We start from the raw sequence: 16,340 nt of genomic DNA, 5'->3' as shown, positions 1-16,340 counted from the left end.
AACACAAAGAGATAGAAGCAAAGAACAGATTTTCAATTCTTCCAGCTTGTTAAATCATCCATGGGCTGCTTTTTCTTTAAATACATGTGACAATATTCGATCTTTTCATATTTCTAAATTGACACTTTTAGTTTACTGTTTGTTCTTATGTTGCTTTCTTCTTCAACTGTTTCCTGTCTCTGCCTTCGTTCACGTGGTTCTGTCTCAGTATTCTTCTTCATGCACTTCAGACAATTATGGACGAGTGAGACATTTAATTCATCCATCCAAGGACACCCTGCTTCACATCAAGGCACCTAATCGTTTCTTAAATAATCCCAGTGAAATGGAGAAAATAAAGAAATGCTTACCTGGCACACAAAATGGTTGCCTGGCACACAAAATGGTTACCTTGGAAGGGACATTAAACAGGCACTGGCTTTTAGCACAGACAGTTACTTAAAGTTAAAACATGCAGTAACCAAAATGCTGCAGGAAGCTAGTCAGAGCTTGAGGCACTTTAAAGATAAGGGCAGACCCAAGACAATAAGGTCTGATAATAAGATCAGCCACAGATGGGAACATAAATACATAAATGCAACAACACCAATCATTGAATGTATAGATCGAAACCAGTCATTGGTAGAGGAAATTTATCCATTCTATGAACAATGCTATGTTAACTGCCCATGTCTTTACCTGTCTGATTGTAACGATGTGTTAACTATTGATCACCATGATCTGTCTACTCAACTATAACGATGTGTTAAACGGTTAATGTCCGGACTACCTATTGTCTAAAACGTATAAAAATGATCAACTGCAATTGTGTCATTGAGAAGGTAGCTGTCAAGTACTGCGGAGTACCAGTGCTTTCTTCCGAAGCTTCATATCCAAAATAAAATTGTGTTATTGAACCTCCAGTCTGACTTCGGTGGTAAATTTCCCACAACAATTGGCGTAGTCGGCAAGGATCTTATTACTGGTAAGTTTCGATCGATTGGCCACGATCAGAAAGCCAGGGTAGAGATCACTGAATCTGTGGGAGTCAGACAAGGTCAAGAATACAGTTTAAAAGGGGTTAAACTCAAGGGGTATTTTGTAGTAATAAGTATTGAGTGTATATGGTATAGTGATAAGTACTAACTGCTGATGGTGATAAGTAACTGTTACTTGTGCTGACCGACTAGAAGACAAGGTAGTGCCTGTCTCAAATGCGCAGCCTTAGACCGGTTGTTAAGAGGGGAAATTCCCCACGTGAAGGTCAGGAACCTGAAGTGGGCGTAGAGGCACCAAGGGCACTTAGGATTGTGAAGCACAAGTGGCAAAGGTCGGTTAACATCAAACTCTGTAGTGGTGAACAAATGCAGAGTTGCCACCTGTTTGCATGAAAGTTTGTATAGTTGGGTACTGGACTGTCAATGTTGTGAAAGCGGTGCGGAAAAGGAGCTGATCAACTCTGACCTAGAGCCGGACTCCGGTGGAGAAACACATTGCCGAGGTGGTAATAGTGGAAGCCGTGAGTATAAATTGAAACCCTGAGACGGTAGTGAAACACGGTGCTAGAGTAGTAATAGTGGTCGGGGGTAGTGAAGTCCCTACGGTAGAGAGCACACTTTACTAGGGAGTAATCGTGGCCGTACTGTGCCTAAAACACGTTGCCAAGGCGGCAATAGTGACTGGAGGTAGTGAAGTCTGCGAGATGGCAGATAAAGAAGTTAAGAGGGAATCTGCAGGTTCTCTCATTGAAGTGTACATGACAGACAGCCAAGCGTTAATAAAGAGGACGCAAAGGGATGGCTGGGATGCTTCTCAGACCTTAGAACAGCAGAGAAAGTGGATAGATGGAGAAAAGAGAAATAAGACAAAGAAGATAGTACATCAGTTAGCTGGACTAATTGAGCAAGTAGTCACCTCTACTAAAAGATGGATTGAAGATAAAGAAAAGATTAGAGAGTTAGAATCCAGAGTAAGGGAACTGGAGAAATGAAACCAAGTGTTAGGAGAGAATCAATGGAGAGGGGAAACTGTTCTTCTACCTCCTTATGAGTCCACACGACAGGGACCAACCGCTCCTCTAGAGGAGTGGGAAGCGCTAGAACACAACGTAGCGCCAATAACCCGAGGGGGAACAGATGCGCAGCCAAAAGTGAATTATAAACCCTTCACCCCAGGTGAAGATAATGACTTCCCTGGGTAAATTACAACCTAGAAGTGCAAACACTAAATTCTGGGAAGAATTAGATACATTTTGGGTAGGACACCAATTACACCTGAGAGACGTACACCAACTGGGTCAGGGCAGCCTGTCCAGCGGATAAGTGGAGGCAGATAGCAGGTGGACCCGCCGCTCTTCCAGCACAGGATTATAGTGGGGGACGGTGGGCACATGTAGTCACCCTAGCATCAGAAATAGATGCCCAACAGGCACCCTTCACCCAGTTTAAGGCAGAAATTCAGAGAGTATTAGGGAATGCTTCTACTAACTGGAGCAGAATTACCACAACCAAACAGCTAAAAGGGGAAGGAGCTTCTGAATACGGGGAACGATTGTTCCAAGTATATCAAGAGTGCTGAGGACAAGGAAACCCACGTCGTGGGGATCGAGTGTTCATCCAGGCTTTTAAGGATGGACTCTCTAGTGCTCACGAAACCATCCTAAAAATGGGAGTGATTATGTCCCAAGATTACGATGAATTGGTAGAGTGGGCTAGTGGCGTACCGGGAGTTGGAGAGGAGAAATCCCAGACAATAACACTGCTAGAAAGAGTAGCCGCTTATAGTAATGGGAACGGAACTAAGTCCAAACTGACTTGCCACAATTGTGGCCGGCAAGGGCACTTTGCGAGGGATTGCGGGGCCCCAAGGAAAGGAAAGAGATTTGGGAGCAGTGGGAAACATTGTAGCCACTGTAATAAACATGGACACACAGAAGCAGTGTGTTGGGATAAACTTGGGAGACCCCCGACCCGATCCATGACCACAGCAGAACCGGAGGAACCAAGGAATCTCTGAGGTCAGCAAGATTGACGGTCTGCAGCCCCCATTCATAAGTGTAAGAAGGAGGGAAGGATTTATGTGTCAGCACTAGTAGGGGGCAGGCAATGTGAGATGCTGGTGGACACAGGAGCATCCATATCTGTCACCGACCTACCCTTACCCACTACAAATAAAATGATTTACCTAACCGGGATAGGAGGGAACAAAACACCTGCCTACCTGAGCGAGACCACGTTAGTAGAGATAAATAATCTGTATATACCAATGAGGTTTTATGTGTGTAAAAATAACGATGGTACAATAATGGGAAATGATTTGATGAAAGAATATGAGATTTTGATAGACTGTGGAAAGGGAGAATTAATCTGGCCAAGACAGGACGGTCGGAAAACTAGAATAGGGAAACTCACAAGTCACCTCGAAACTATTAAGGTGGCCACAGTCACCACCAGAGATTGGGAATTAGAGTCAGGAGGGTTTGGAGCCATCTGTGCTTCCATCCCCGGAGTATGGGCTAAAACAAAGTTAGATACCGGTTTAACGAAAATGGACCCAATAAAGGTACCTGGACCGGAGCATAAGGCCCACCGACAATACCCAATAAAACCAGAGGCAGAGAAAGCTGTAGTGGAGATCGTTAAAGGGTTAATGGAAAGGGGGATTCTGAGAGAAACTACAAGCACCACTAACTCCCCAACATGGCCAGTGAGCAAGCCTGATGGTAGCTATAGGCTCACAATAGATTACACCGGACTCAATAAAGTCACGTCCAAGTTGCACCCCATTGTAGCAAGCCCTTTGACAATCCTGAATGGACTGTCACAGGAGCACAAAATATTCACAGTATTGGACATAGCCAACGGATTCTGGTCCCTACTCTTGGATCCCGAATCCCAAGACAAATTCGCCTTTACAGTGGGAGACAAACAGTACACTTGGACTCGCCTACCACAGGGATTCCACAACAGCCCCGCTATCTTCCATCGAGTAATGAGTGACATCCTGAACAGGGTAGAACTGCCAGAGGGTAGCACGATCCTACAATATGTAGACGATATCTTAATAGCTTCAGAGTCCAAGTCAGGACATCAAGAAGCACTATATCTAGTACTAAACGAACTCAAAATTGCAGGGTTAAAGGTGAGCCCCAAAAAGGCACAAATCGTGAAAACACAGGTCCTATACCTAGGACACCTTATATCCCAAGGGTTTAAAGAAATGCCAACAGACCAAAAGAAGGCGGTACAACAAATGCCGCGACCCGTCACCGCAAGAGGGGTCAGAAAGGTGTTAGGACTGTTTAACTATAGCCGAAGTTTCATCCCGGGGTTCGCAAAATTGGCAGAACCTATACAAAGACTAGTCAAAGGGGGAAAACCAGCTTTAGATCCCGTAGAATGGGGACCCGAACAGGAAGAGGCTAAAAACAAACTAAAAACAGAACTGATATCAGCCCCTGGACTAGGATTACCAGATTCTAATAAGGACTTCCATATCCATTGTAGCAATAAGGGAGGGTTCTATTCCACAGTGGTAACACAGGACCATGGCAACAAAAGAAGACCCATAGGGTATTATTCAACCGCAGAAGGGCCGGTAGTCACCGGACTGCCAAGGTGCATAGCCGCCTTGGATTGTGCCACCTGGGCCGTAAAGGTTAGCGAGCCAGTAATAATGACAGGGAATATAATCCTTCACACCAAACACACCTTGGTGGAAATGTTGAACACGGGAAAACTAAGGTCAGTCTCAAACATGAGAAGGGCTAAGTGGGAAGCTGTCCTCCTACCTCCAAGCAAGTCCGTAATAATAATAAGGGACACAGGGAATAACCCAGCAGAAGGGATTTTAGACACAGGAGAGCCACACAATTGTGGGGATATAGATATGGACGTAGAAGAGGTAGGTAAAGGATGTACCTTTAACAACAGCTGAGGAGACCCTTTTTGTAGATGGTTCACGCAAATATGTGGGAGAATCACCCCGGACAGGGTGGGCAGTAGTAAATGACAAATTAGAGACAGTAAGGTCAGGAAGGATTGACGGAGGTCTATCTGCGCAAGTGGCAGAACTAGTGGCACTCACACAGGCACTAGAGTTATCTGAAGGCAAAACGGTAAACATATATACAGATAGTCGATACGCGTTCTGAGTTATACGTGACTATATGACAGCATATAGGGTTCATAACCATGGGAGAAACTCCTATCAAACACCAACAAAGAATTGAGGCATTGTTGAGAGCTAGCGAGAAACCTCGAGAAGCCGCAGTAATCAAAATTAAAGCGCACCAGAAAGAACCAGGAAGAGATAACCTGGACTGGTTAAATCTCAAAGGGAACCAAGCCACAGATAAAGCAGCACAGTTAGCCTTAGGACAGGAGACAATTGGCGAGCTGCCAATAGCAGCAACAGAACTGATAGGAGACGAAATAGCTATTCGGGACTTACATGAGGATACCACAAAAGAGGAAAAGGAGAAGTGGGAAGCACAGGGAGCGGTCAAAGGGACTGATAACGTTTGGAGATGGGAAGATAAGGTAATAGCACCAGAGTGCATACAAAACACCCTATTGGAACTACACCATGGACTCTCACGTACGGGAAGAGAGGCCATGATAACTAGTATAGGAAAGGAATGGTGGTGGAAAGGAATGGGAAGAGATATAGCCCGACACTGTCACTGGTGTGTGATGTGCGCGCAACACAACCCTGGTCGACCCATAAAAATTAAGATGGGACACCAGCCGAGACCAAAGGGACCCTGGGAACATCTGCAAATAGATTTCACAGGCCCACTACCACAATCCCATGGCAAAACTTATTGTCTGGTTATTATAGACCAGTTCACCAGGTGGGTAGAAGCGTTCCCTACTACAAATTGTACTGCTACCAGGGTGGCTAGAATATTGGCAGAAGAGGTAATCCCTAGATGGGGAGTACCCCTACAAATCGATTCGGACCAAGGGATGCACTTCACTGGAAAGGTGGTAAAAACAGTATGCCAATTGATGGAGATAAAACAAAAATTCCATATCCCTTACCACCCACAGAGTTCTGGAATGGTGGAACGTATGAATAGAACACTTAAGAATGCACTGGCTAAAGCCATACAAACATCGGGGAAAATGTGGACAGAGGTATTGCCCACTATACTAATGAGGCTAAGACTACCACAGACCGGACAACCGGATTAACCCCTTATGAACTAATGACAGGACGGGCGATGCAATTACCAGAAAGCTTCATAACAGGTGGGACCGATGTAGGTCCACTAAAAGATAAAATCAGAAGATATGTTTTGGAACTAAGCGCCCAACTAAAAGGGATGCGCAAATTGGTAAAAGACAATCAGGAAAAAAGAGACGCACAGAGAGAGCTTGAAATGCTCCCTGATGTCCTAACAGCGGGAAGACACGTCCCAGTAAAAACATTACCTGACAAACCAGGGTTTGCACCAAAATGGAATGGGCCATATGAAGTTATAATTAGTGGAGACGCCGTGCCTGTATAGACATAAGAGGGAAAGGTATATGGAAACATTGGACCCAGCTGAAATTACACAAAGAAATGAATGAATGAATGAACTGACCGGATTGCTTTCCTCAACACAGGCAAAGACTGCAAACAAGAGCAACTGGCGTGTTCGGGTTGATAGTATAACTTTTGAAAATTGTATCACTTACCGTATTAGGATTGATACTTGCTCGTTGCGGATATGTATGTAATCACGTATGTAACTTTATTACTTTGCGTTGTCGCGACTGTAGATTTGACTGGATTGGAGGATAACTTATTTTACAAAGCTCATATACACTTACACGGGAATCGAACTGTATGTTACCCGTTAGCACAATCGGTAGAAGTCCTATTTGTAGCCACCCCTGGGTGGACCCCTCATGACTTATATACGGTAGATACGTCAGACGCACCCTGTAAGGGACAAATTGGCAAATATAAAAGAGGTATACAGGGGAGATGTGTGGAACTTGTAAATCCCACAGATCCTGTGTGCAGGGGGCTCCAACAGGTGGGAGGAAGAGCTTGTTCAGATACTGCAATCTATCCGCTTTGTTTTACGGGGCAGGGATGGGGATGTGCCTATGCCTTGGTCCCCAAGAATGATTCCTGCGTGCAGATGCAGTGTGTCCGTCAACATTGTCGGGTTAATAAGGGACAGTTTACTTGCACTTGTGATGAACAGAAATGTCTGAATATAACCGCTGGAAGACTGCTCATGTGTGGACAATGTAATGGAACTCATGTAAGCTCAGCCGAATGGACATACCCATTTGATACTTACCAGGTGGTGGGATCAAACAGGGAGTCAAGTAAACTGAGCAATTGGCAATATGAACAAACTCATAATCGGGACGCGAAATGCTACCGGGCTAAGAAGGGATATGTGTTCCTTTTCAATGGTACTTACATGACAGAAACACCAAACCTCCCAAACCTTTTCGTAGTAGGAACAATAGGACCACTCACTGTTCCATGCCCTCAGAAGGGGCATATTCGGAGGAGAATAGTAACTCGGGTTATCAGCAAAGAATTCTGCGCTGATTGGGAAGCCCCAGGCACAATGGGATCATCACTGGGATACGGGTTCCTTGGAGCCCTATCTCTGGGAGGGGCAGCAGGAGTAATTAGTGCAAAAAATAGGAACATATTGTTTGTGGACTAACAGTCCTGGGAAACAGCACTTCAAAAGCACTGGAGGCTGTCAACCAAGAAATGGCTGAACTGAGATTATATGCACAGCAGGCACGATATGCAGTTAGCACCAGTTAGCACAACAAGGGGGAGTGTGTACAATCGTAGGCAACAAATGCATAACCCATGTCACAGACAAATCCTATAACACTACCCAAGTCATTAATAGCATCAGAGAACAACTTGATAACTTCAGACAGGGACCCAAGAAAGGAAGTAGCTAGCTGGAATGGCCAGTGGGTGGATCCTGGGGATCTTATTTATTACATGGATTGGTCATACTCATTTCAATTGTAATTGTCTGTTGTCTAATTGCTGGATGCCTTGATGTCTGTTGTAAAGTAATGGTAACACGAATTGTGCCAGGAGCCAGTGTAACCATCGAGGAAGAATACATGATGGAAGCCCCTGAAGATGCCAGAAGAAGCAAAGAAGGAAAGAAGAAAATCAACCTCTCCATGTGAAAATGCAGCTGATGGTCTGGGGATTATAGAAATCATTATCCTGACAAAAAGAGGGGAATGAAGTGGGGAAAATACAGAAATGGTTACCTGGCACACAAAATAGTTGCCTGGCACACAAAATGGTTACCTGGGAAGGGACATTAAACAGGCACTGGCTTTTAGCACAGACAGTTACTTAAAGTTAAAATATGCAGTCACCAAAATGCTGCAGGAAGCTAGTCAGAGCTTGAGGCACTTTGAAGATAAGGGCAGACCCAAGACAATAAGGTCTGATAATAAGATCAGCCCTAGATGGGAACATAAATACATAAATGCAACAACACCAATCATTGAATGCATAGATCGAAACCAGTCATTGGTAGAGGAAATGTATCCATTCTATGAACAATGCTATGTTAACTGCCCATGTCTGTACCTGTCTGATTGTAACGATGTGTTAACTATCGATCACCATGATGTGTCTACTCAACTATAACGATGTGTTAAACGGCTAATGTCCGTACTACCCATTGTCTGAAAGGTATAAAAATGATCAACTGCTATTGTGTAATTGAGAAGGTAGCTGCCAAGTACTGCAGAGTACCAGTGCTTTCTCCCCGAAGCTTCATGTCCGAAATAAAACTGTATTGTTGAAACATCCAGTCTGACTCCGGTGGTAAATTCCCCACAACACCAGGGTTATCACTTCCACCAAAGTACCCTGGAATCTATTCCACATGATGATCTTGACTTGGTGTGATAGTGTAAACTGGGGCATTAAGGACTCAGCAAGCTTTTATACATCTCCCATTTCTGGGTCTGTGTTTACAGATTCATGAAACTCTTCCTGAGAAATTAATTTTCTTGTACACAACTTTGCATTTTTTAACATTCAAATATGAATATTTTATACCTAATGATCCACGGAATTCAATCTTTAGTTAAATGAGATGGCACATTACGGTTATACCAATGATGAAATTCTATTGCTGGCAATCAACTTATTTATCTGTGCCGAAGCTAAGTAAGGTGATAACAATTGACAACGAGATGTAGCACATCGCAAAACAGTCGCAGCAAGGACTAAGTTGAACAGGAAAATAACAACTAATCAACAACAACATATTGCTAGTTACTACAAAGAATAAGAAAAGTACAGGACAGGAACAGGCCCTTCGGCCCTCCAAGTCTGTGCTGGTCATGATGCCCAAAGTATAAACTAAAAAAAACCTTCTGCCCTTACTTAGTCCGTATCCCTCTATTCCCTCTCTATTCATGTACCCATCCAGATGCCTCTTAAATGTTGCCAATGTGCCTGCTTCCACCACCTCCTCTGGCAGTGTGTTCCAGGCACCCACCGCTCTCTGCGTGAAAAACTTTCTGTCTGGAGACAATACACACCTCTTTAACCTGTGCTTAATGCTCCCTCCACTCACATTGTCTGTACCTTTTAGACTTGATTAGCTGCAAAGACTCACATTCCAATCATTATTCATGTAAATTGAGTTTGTGTCTTTGTGCTCTGTTTGTGATCAGAACTCCCACCCACCTGACGAAGGAACAGCCTGTTCCGAAAGCTCATGGCTTTTGCTACCAAATAAACCTGTTGGACTTTAACCTGGTGTTGTTAGACTTCTTACTGTGAAAAACTTCTCCCAGATATCTCCCTTAAACTTTCCCCCTCTCATCTTGAGCCTGTGCCCCCTTGTAATTGACACTTCTACCTTAGGAAAAAGCCTCTGATTATCCACTCTATCTATATGTCACATAATTGTGTAGACCTCTATTAGGTTTCCCATCGGCCTCCGTCTTTCCTGTGAAAACAATCCTAGTTTATTCAACCTCTCCTCATAGACAACGCACTCGAGACTAGGCAACATCCTGGTGAACCTTTGTCACACTCTCTCCAAAGCTTCCATAACCTTCTGGTAGTGTGGTGACCAGAACTGCACGCAATACTCCAAATGCGGCCTAACTAAGGATTTATATAGCTGCAACAAGATTTGCCAACTCTTGTACTCAATGCCCCAGCTGAGGGCAAGCATGCCATATGCTTTCTTGATCATCTGTATTGCCACTTTTAGGAAACTGTGGATCTACACACCCAGATCCCTCTGTATGTTAATGTTCCTGAGGGTTCTGCCATTTACAGTATAATTCACACCTAGTTTATTCAACCTCAGCTCATAGTCAACACCCTTCAGACCAAGCAACATCCTGGTGAATCTTCTTTGCACTCTCACTGTCACTACAGTGGCTGCTGTAATCAGTTGACTTCATTTCATGATCTGTTCCTCATCCTGAACTACTCCTGAAATTTCTTCTATTTTTGTCAGTTAGCCTCTCATTAACTCAACCAGTGTCAGATGGAACTAATCCCCAGTGAAATAAAGTTGGCAGTTTTCCCTTGGACGGAGCATCAGACTCCTTCTGCTGTCTGAAGGATTAAATCATCACCCACAGAACATTCATCCCCGCACAGTTAAGTATAAAAGCAAAAAATTCATCCAAACCTACCCGAGAAATCCCGACAATCTGCTCATCTGGCAGCAAGCTGATGCGCACGAAGCAAGACTCAAAATTGACGTCCTCTTTCTCGAGCAAGTCTTTCCCCTGTACCAGGGTGACGTGCAAGGTATTTGAGTTCATATCGTACTCTAAGCACATCTCAATCTGTCCAACTGTGAAATCATGGCCAAAGTTATTACCGATGGAAGATATGGAATTCAGTGAGTCTGTAGATACAGATTTTTTCATGGGTCCGTAGGATGTCAGCTCCACATCCTTAGTCATCAGTTCCAGAGTCCCGAGCTCGTTGATGGTCTCATATGTTTCATCTATCTTTAGGCTTGATTGGCGGCTGGGAAAACCTTTCTCTGTGTGCTTTTTATAATTTGAAGCCACTGTTCTCTGGGGAGAGAAAGAAGAAAAATCAATTTGATGTATATTTCTATCTGCAGTTTAAGTGATCGTTGCGAATATTTAACTTCACAGTCTGAAACTGGCTTAATAGATCAGGTTGCTACATTCAAGTATTCACAATTCCCTTTGTCATGAATAACGTCGTGGAGTTGTGGCTTATTGAAATGTTGAGGGGCATTATTATGGCACAGAGGGAGGCCATTCAGGCAATTTTATGCAGAACTTTCTTTAAATGTGTCTTCATTACCCATCATTTTTCTTTGGTCTTGGTAATTGCCTCTTTTTTAGACTGTAGTTCAGAGAAAAAAATCAAAAGTGATGCCAGGTTCTTTTCTTTAAAACTCAGATATTTTAGGTGCAACCGTTTTTTTTATGAGTGTCACAAGTAGGCTTACGTCAACACTGCAATGAAGTTACTGTGAAAATCCCCTTACTGACTTGCCATGCCAGTCGATCAGCGTGGTGAGCCAGGAAGGTAGCGTGTGGGAGGCCAAAAATCCGATTCGTGCCAACTGGGGGTCCATCAGGGGACTCATTTGGAGGGTCCTGATGCCCCAATGCCAGTGACCCGTGTTGGTGTGGGGGGGAGTGGGGGGGGGTAACAATGCTGCTGATGATGGTCCGATGTTCGTGGAGAGTGGGGGTTAATGGGAGGAGGTCTCTCGGATCAATAGGAGATCGGGGAGCCCTGTGCAATAGCACCTGGGTGCTCTCGAGTCGGCTGCAGCAGCGTAGCACCCCCCCCCCCCCCCCAGGTTCCCCAAACCAATGGCGCAAAGCTCCCAGCTGTCACAAAAACTGACAGTATCGGAAAATTGCAGTGCTGAGCCTGCTCGGCATGGAATACTCCCATTTTCACACTGTTAGAATTTTTTGGGGGAAAATCTGCTCTTTAGGGCAATAAAAGCTTCAGCTCAGGTGAGAAGACTCCTGTCAGGCACAGATCTCACAGGGTGGGGTGAGGCTGAGATTACACACAACCTGGGGAAAAGAGGCAGGAATTGTCTTCGTTAGGTCAAGAGAAGATTAAGGGGAGATTTAATAGAAGTGTTCAAAATGATGAATGGTTTTGGCAGAATAAATAAGGAGGAACTGTGTTCACTGGCAGGAAATTCAGTAAACCAGAGGTGATTGGCAAAAAGAACCAGAGGGAGATGTGATATCATTTTACACAGTGAGCTGGATGGATGATGGAAGCAGATTCAATAATAACTTTCAATAGTGTATTGACTACATCCTTGAAAGGGAGAAACTTGCAGGGCTATGGGAAAAGGTCATGAGATTGGGACTAATTGGGTACCTCTTTCAAAGATACAGCATAGATGAGTCTTTACAGTATTGTTGTTCACTGCAGGCAAAGGTCCTACATCAAACATATTGTTGACAGATTATCTTGTGCCTTTGGGCCCTAGTTACTTCAGACTGCTTTTGTAAAAAGGCAATCCATATCGTCCTTTTAGAAATGCAATCCATCATATCTTGAGTTTAAAGAAATATTGATTGAAAATCTCTCTGGTAGGAGTCTTTATCTGCATTAGGATTGGCCTCGTTGCAACTCACAGCCGCAGGATAATAAGCTTGTACAGTTATAGTTATCACCAAACATTTAAAGGTTTGACATGCTCGAGGAAAATGAACAGAGAACTCAATGTGCATTGTTTCAATTTTATGGTTTGGTGAAAGAGCATTCAAACAGGTTCACTTCAAATAGGTTCAACCTCAGAACAAAAACAGAAAATGCTGGAAAATCTCAGCAGGTCTGACAGCATCTATGGGGAGAGAATAGAGCAAACTTTTCAAATCTAGATGACCCTTTGCCAGAGCTGTGAGCAAAGAGAATCAGCAGAGATTTATACTATGAGGATGGGGGGGTGTGTGGAATGGGACAAAGGGAATGTAAATGAGGATACAGGAGGCTGAGGAGGTGCTTAAAGTGTCCATTAAGTGATCAGAATGGGGAAATGGCAGAACAGGGGTGCAGATTGTTAAAGGACTGCCTGAGGAGTGTGGCAGTTTCCCTGAAGGGAAGAGAGTGGGGGCAGGGGAAGGGGGCAAGAAGGAGAGCTGGAATGGAGAAGTGGAAAAATGGAAGTGAGAGAGAAGGATGATAAAATGAATGAGTGAGATGAAATGAAATAAAATAAATGAAAATGGAGTGAAGTTGGAGGAGAGAGTTCATGCTCTTGAGATTGTTGAACTCAATGTTCAGTCCGGAAGGCTGTAAAGTGCCCAATCGGAAGATGAGGTGAAGTTCCTCCAGTTTGCGTTGGAGTTCACTAGAACATTGTAAAAGGCCAAAGGCTGAATGTAGACAGGAGAGCAAGGTGGTGTGTTGAAGTGACAAGTGACAGGAAGGTCTGGGTCCTGCTTGCGAACGGACTGAAGGTATTCAGCAAAGTGGTCACCCAGTCTGCATTTGGTCTCTCCGATGTACAGTAGGCCGCATTGGGAACAGCGAATGCAATAGACCAGATTGAAGGCGATGCATGTGAAGCGCTGCTTCACCTGATGGGGGTGTTCAGGACCTGGGACAGTGAGCAGGGAGGAGGTAAAGGGGCAGGTGTTGCACCTTCTATGATTGCCTGGGAAAGTGCCGTGGGCAGGGGGTAAGGTGTTGGGTGTGATGGAGGAGTGGACTAGGGTGTCCCGGACAGAACGGTCCCTGTGGAATGCTGCCAGGGAGGGTGAGGGGAAGATGTGTTGAGTAGTACTGTCATTTTGGAGTTGGCAGAAATGGCGGAGGATGATCCTTTGAATGCGGAGACTGGTGAAGTGAAAAGTGAGGACAAGGGGGACTCTATCCAGGTTTTGGGAGGGAGGGAAGGGGGTGAGAGCAGTGGCCTGAGGAATGGGTTGGACTCGGGTTGAGAGCCCTGTCAACCACAGTGGGTGGAAAACCACGTCTGAGGAAGAAGGAAGACATATTGGCAGCGCTATTTTGGAAAGTCGCATCATCAGATCAGATGTGGCGGAGGCGAAGGAATTGAGAGAATGGGATGGAGTCCTTACAGGATGTGGGGTGTGAAGAGCTGTAGTCAAGGTAATTGTGGGAGTTGGTGGGCTTCTAATGGATACAAGTGGACAGTTTATCACCAGAAATGGAGACAGAGAGGTCAAGGGAGGGAAGGGAAGGGAAGTGTCAGAAATGGACCATGTGAAGGGGATTAGGGGGATGGAAATTGGAAGCAAAATTGATAAATTTTTCCAGGTCCAGACGAGAGCATGAAGTGGCACCGAAATAGTCGTCGATGTACCGATAAAGGAGTTGTGGGAAGGGGGCCGGAGTAGGACTGGAATAAGGACTGTTCCACATAACCCATAAAGAGACAGGCATAACTGGGAACCATCCAGGTGCCCGTAGCCACACCTTTTATTTGGAGGAAGTGAGACGAGTTAAAGGAGAAATTGTTGAGTGAGAGAACCAGTTCAGCCAGTATTTGCTTTTATCAACTTCAGATCAGTTGCATTGTTGGCAAATGAGTTAATGAGCAATGATCTCCAACACATGTATATAAGAGTAGGCCAATCACCCTCTTGAGGCTACTATTCCATTTAATTAGGTCATGTTTGATCTGTATTGTAAATCTATTTTCCCACCTTAGTTCTATGTCACTACAACATTACCAAACAAAAGCAATCAATCTTAGTTTTTAACTTCAAACTGACTGAGTCTCAGCAGCATTTTAGGAGTGCTGGGTTCAAGATTTCCTGATGTGGATATGCCGGCGTTGGACTGGGGTAAACACAGTAAGAAGTCCTCCTTCGTCAGGAACAGCCTGTTCCGAAAGCTAGTGGCTTTTGCTACCAAATAAACCTGTTGGACTTTAACCTGGTGTTGTTAGACTTCTTGCTGTGTTCTAGTTTTCCACCAGGCTTTGGAGGAAGAACTTGGAATTACAGGAGAATCATAGAATCCCTACAGTGCAGAAGGAGGCAATTCGGCCCATCGAGTCTGCACCGACGACAATCCCACCCAGGCCCTATCCTCATAACCCCATGTATTTATCCTACTTACCCTCAGACATTTAGGGGCAACTTAGCATGGCCAATCAACCTAATCCACACATCTTTGGAGTGTGGGGGAAACCGGAGCACCCAGAGGAAACCCACGCGGACACAGGGAGAATGTGCAAACTCCACACAGACAGTGACCAGATGGTGGAATTGAACGCGGGTCTCTGGTGCTGTGGGGCAGCAGCGCTAACCATTGTGCCACCATGCCATCTTAAAGTGAAGGAAACGGTAAATCAAACAGATTTTATTTCATAGAATGTCTGCAGTGCAGAAGGAGGCCATTCTGCCCATCGAGTCTGCAAAGCATCTTACCCAAGTCCTATCGCCATAACCCCAACTACTTATCCCACCATTCCTCCTAACCTACACATTGTGAGAGTGTGGGAGGAAACTGGAGCACCCAGAAGAAACCCACACAGACACAGAGAGAACATGCAAACTCGACACAGACAGTCACCCAAGGTGGGGATGGAACATGGGTCCCTGGTGCTGTGCGGCAGCAGAGCCAATCACTGTGCCACCGTGCCGATGTTTTCTCACATCATTGTTGAATGATCTAGCTCTAATTTTAAGGTTATGCTGCCTTGTAATGGACTCCCTTTCCAGAGGAAATGGTCTTTCCTTATCAAATCTTTCAATCATCTTAAAAACATCAATGAGATCACCGTTTAATATCCTGCACTCCAGGGAATCCAGGCCTTTTCTATGCAACATCTCCTCATAATTTAACTCTTTTAGCCTTCATTGTATTCTGGTGAATCTGAGCTTCACCCCATCAAGACATGTTTCTCCAAACGTAACACTACCTAAGGCTTTTAACTCCTCCCTCCCCTCATCATGAGCTTGAAGGGTTCACCGTCTTGGTTGTACAATCAGCACTCGGTGGAGGTTGCCCATTTCCACCTTGGGAAACTGGCAATTCGTGCACAGCTCCCAGTGTCCAGCTGCAGATTGACCTTGACAGCTGCACTCATGGAGCAGGCTGTCCGTCAACACTGAGGGAACAGCAGCACTTGGATATCAAAAGGAAATAGAACAAATGAACTGCCGAGAAACCTTTCTAAACTAAAGGGGCGAGTCAACACAGAGGCACATGAGCCGTTCAGTCGAAGACACTTATTTGTAGTTCATATAATTCAATGCCAAACTTTGCTTCTTGTGTTATCAAACTCACTCCACAATGTTGATAATCAGGACAAAAGATCAAAGCTTAATTGCAGTCAATGCCAGGGACTGTGATCAAGAGGATTTTATAGACTCCTTCATTCT

At 44.7% G+C, this 16,340-nt stretch overlaps 1 protein-coding gene across 1 annotated transcript in view; it reads right to left on the bottom strand.

The window, feature by feature from the left end:
- syt12 (synaptotagmin XII) overlaps positions 1-16,340 on the bottom strand; it is a 51,779-nt gene that overhangs the window by 20,111 nt on the left and 15,328 nt on the right. Inside the window, exon 3 of the mRNA XM_078221230.1 lies at positions 10,653-11,045. Within this exon, the coding sequence (XP_078077356.1) occupies positions 10,653-11,045 (393 nt within the window). The remainder of the gene's footprint in view (positions 1-10,652; positions 11,046-16,340) is intronic.

Source organism: Mustelus asterias, chromosome 9 (genome assembly GCF_964213995.1).
Source record: "Mustelus asterias chromosome 9, sMusAst1.hap1.1, whole genome shotgun sequence".
Taxonomy (NCBI): domain Eukaryota; kingdom Metazoa; phylum Chordata; class Chondrichthyes; order Carcharhiniformes; family Triakidae; genus Mustelus; species Mustelus asterias.
Note: the sequence above shows the minus strand (reverse complement) of the source record. Positions and strands in the feature narration are given on the sequence as shown.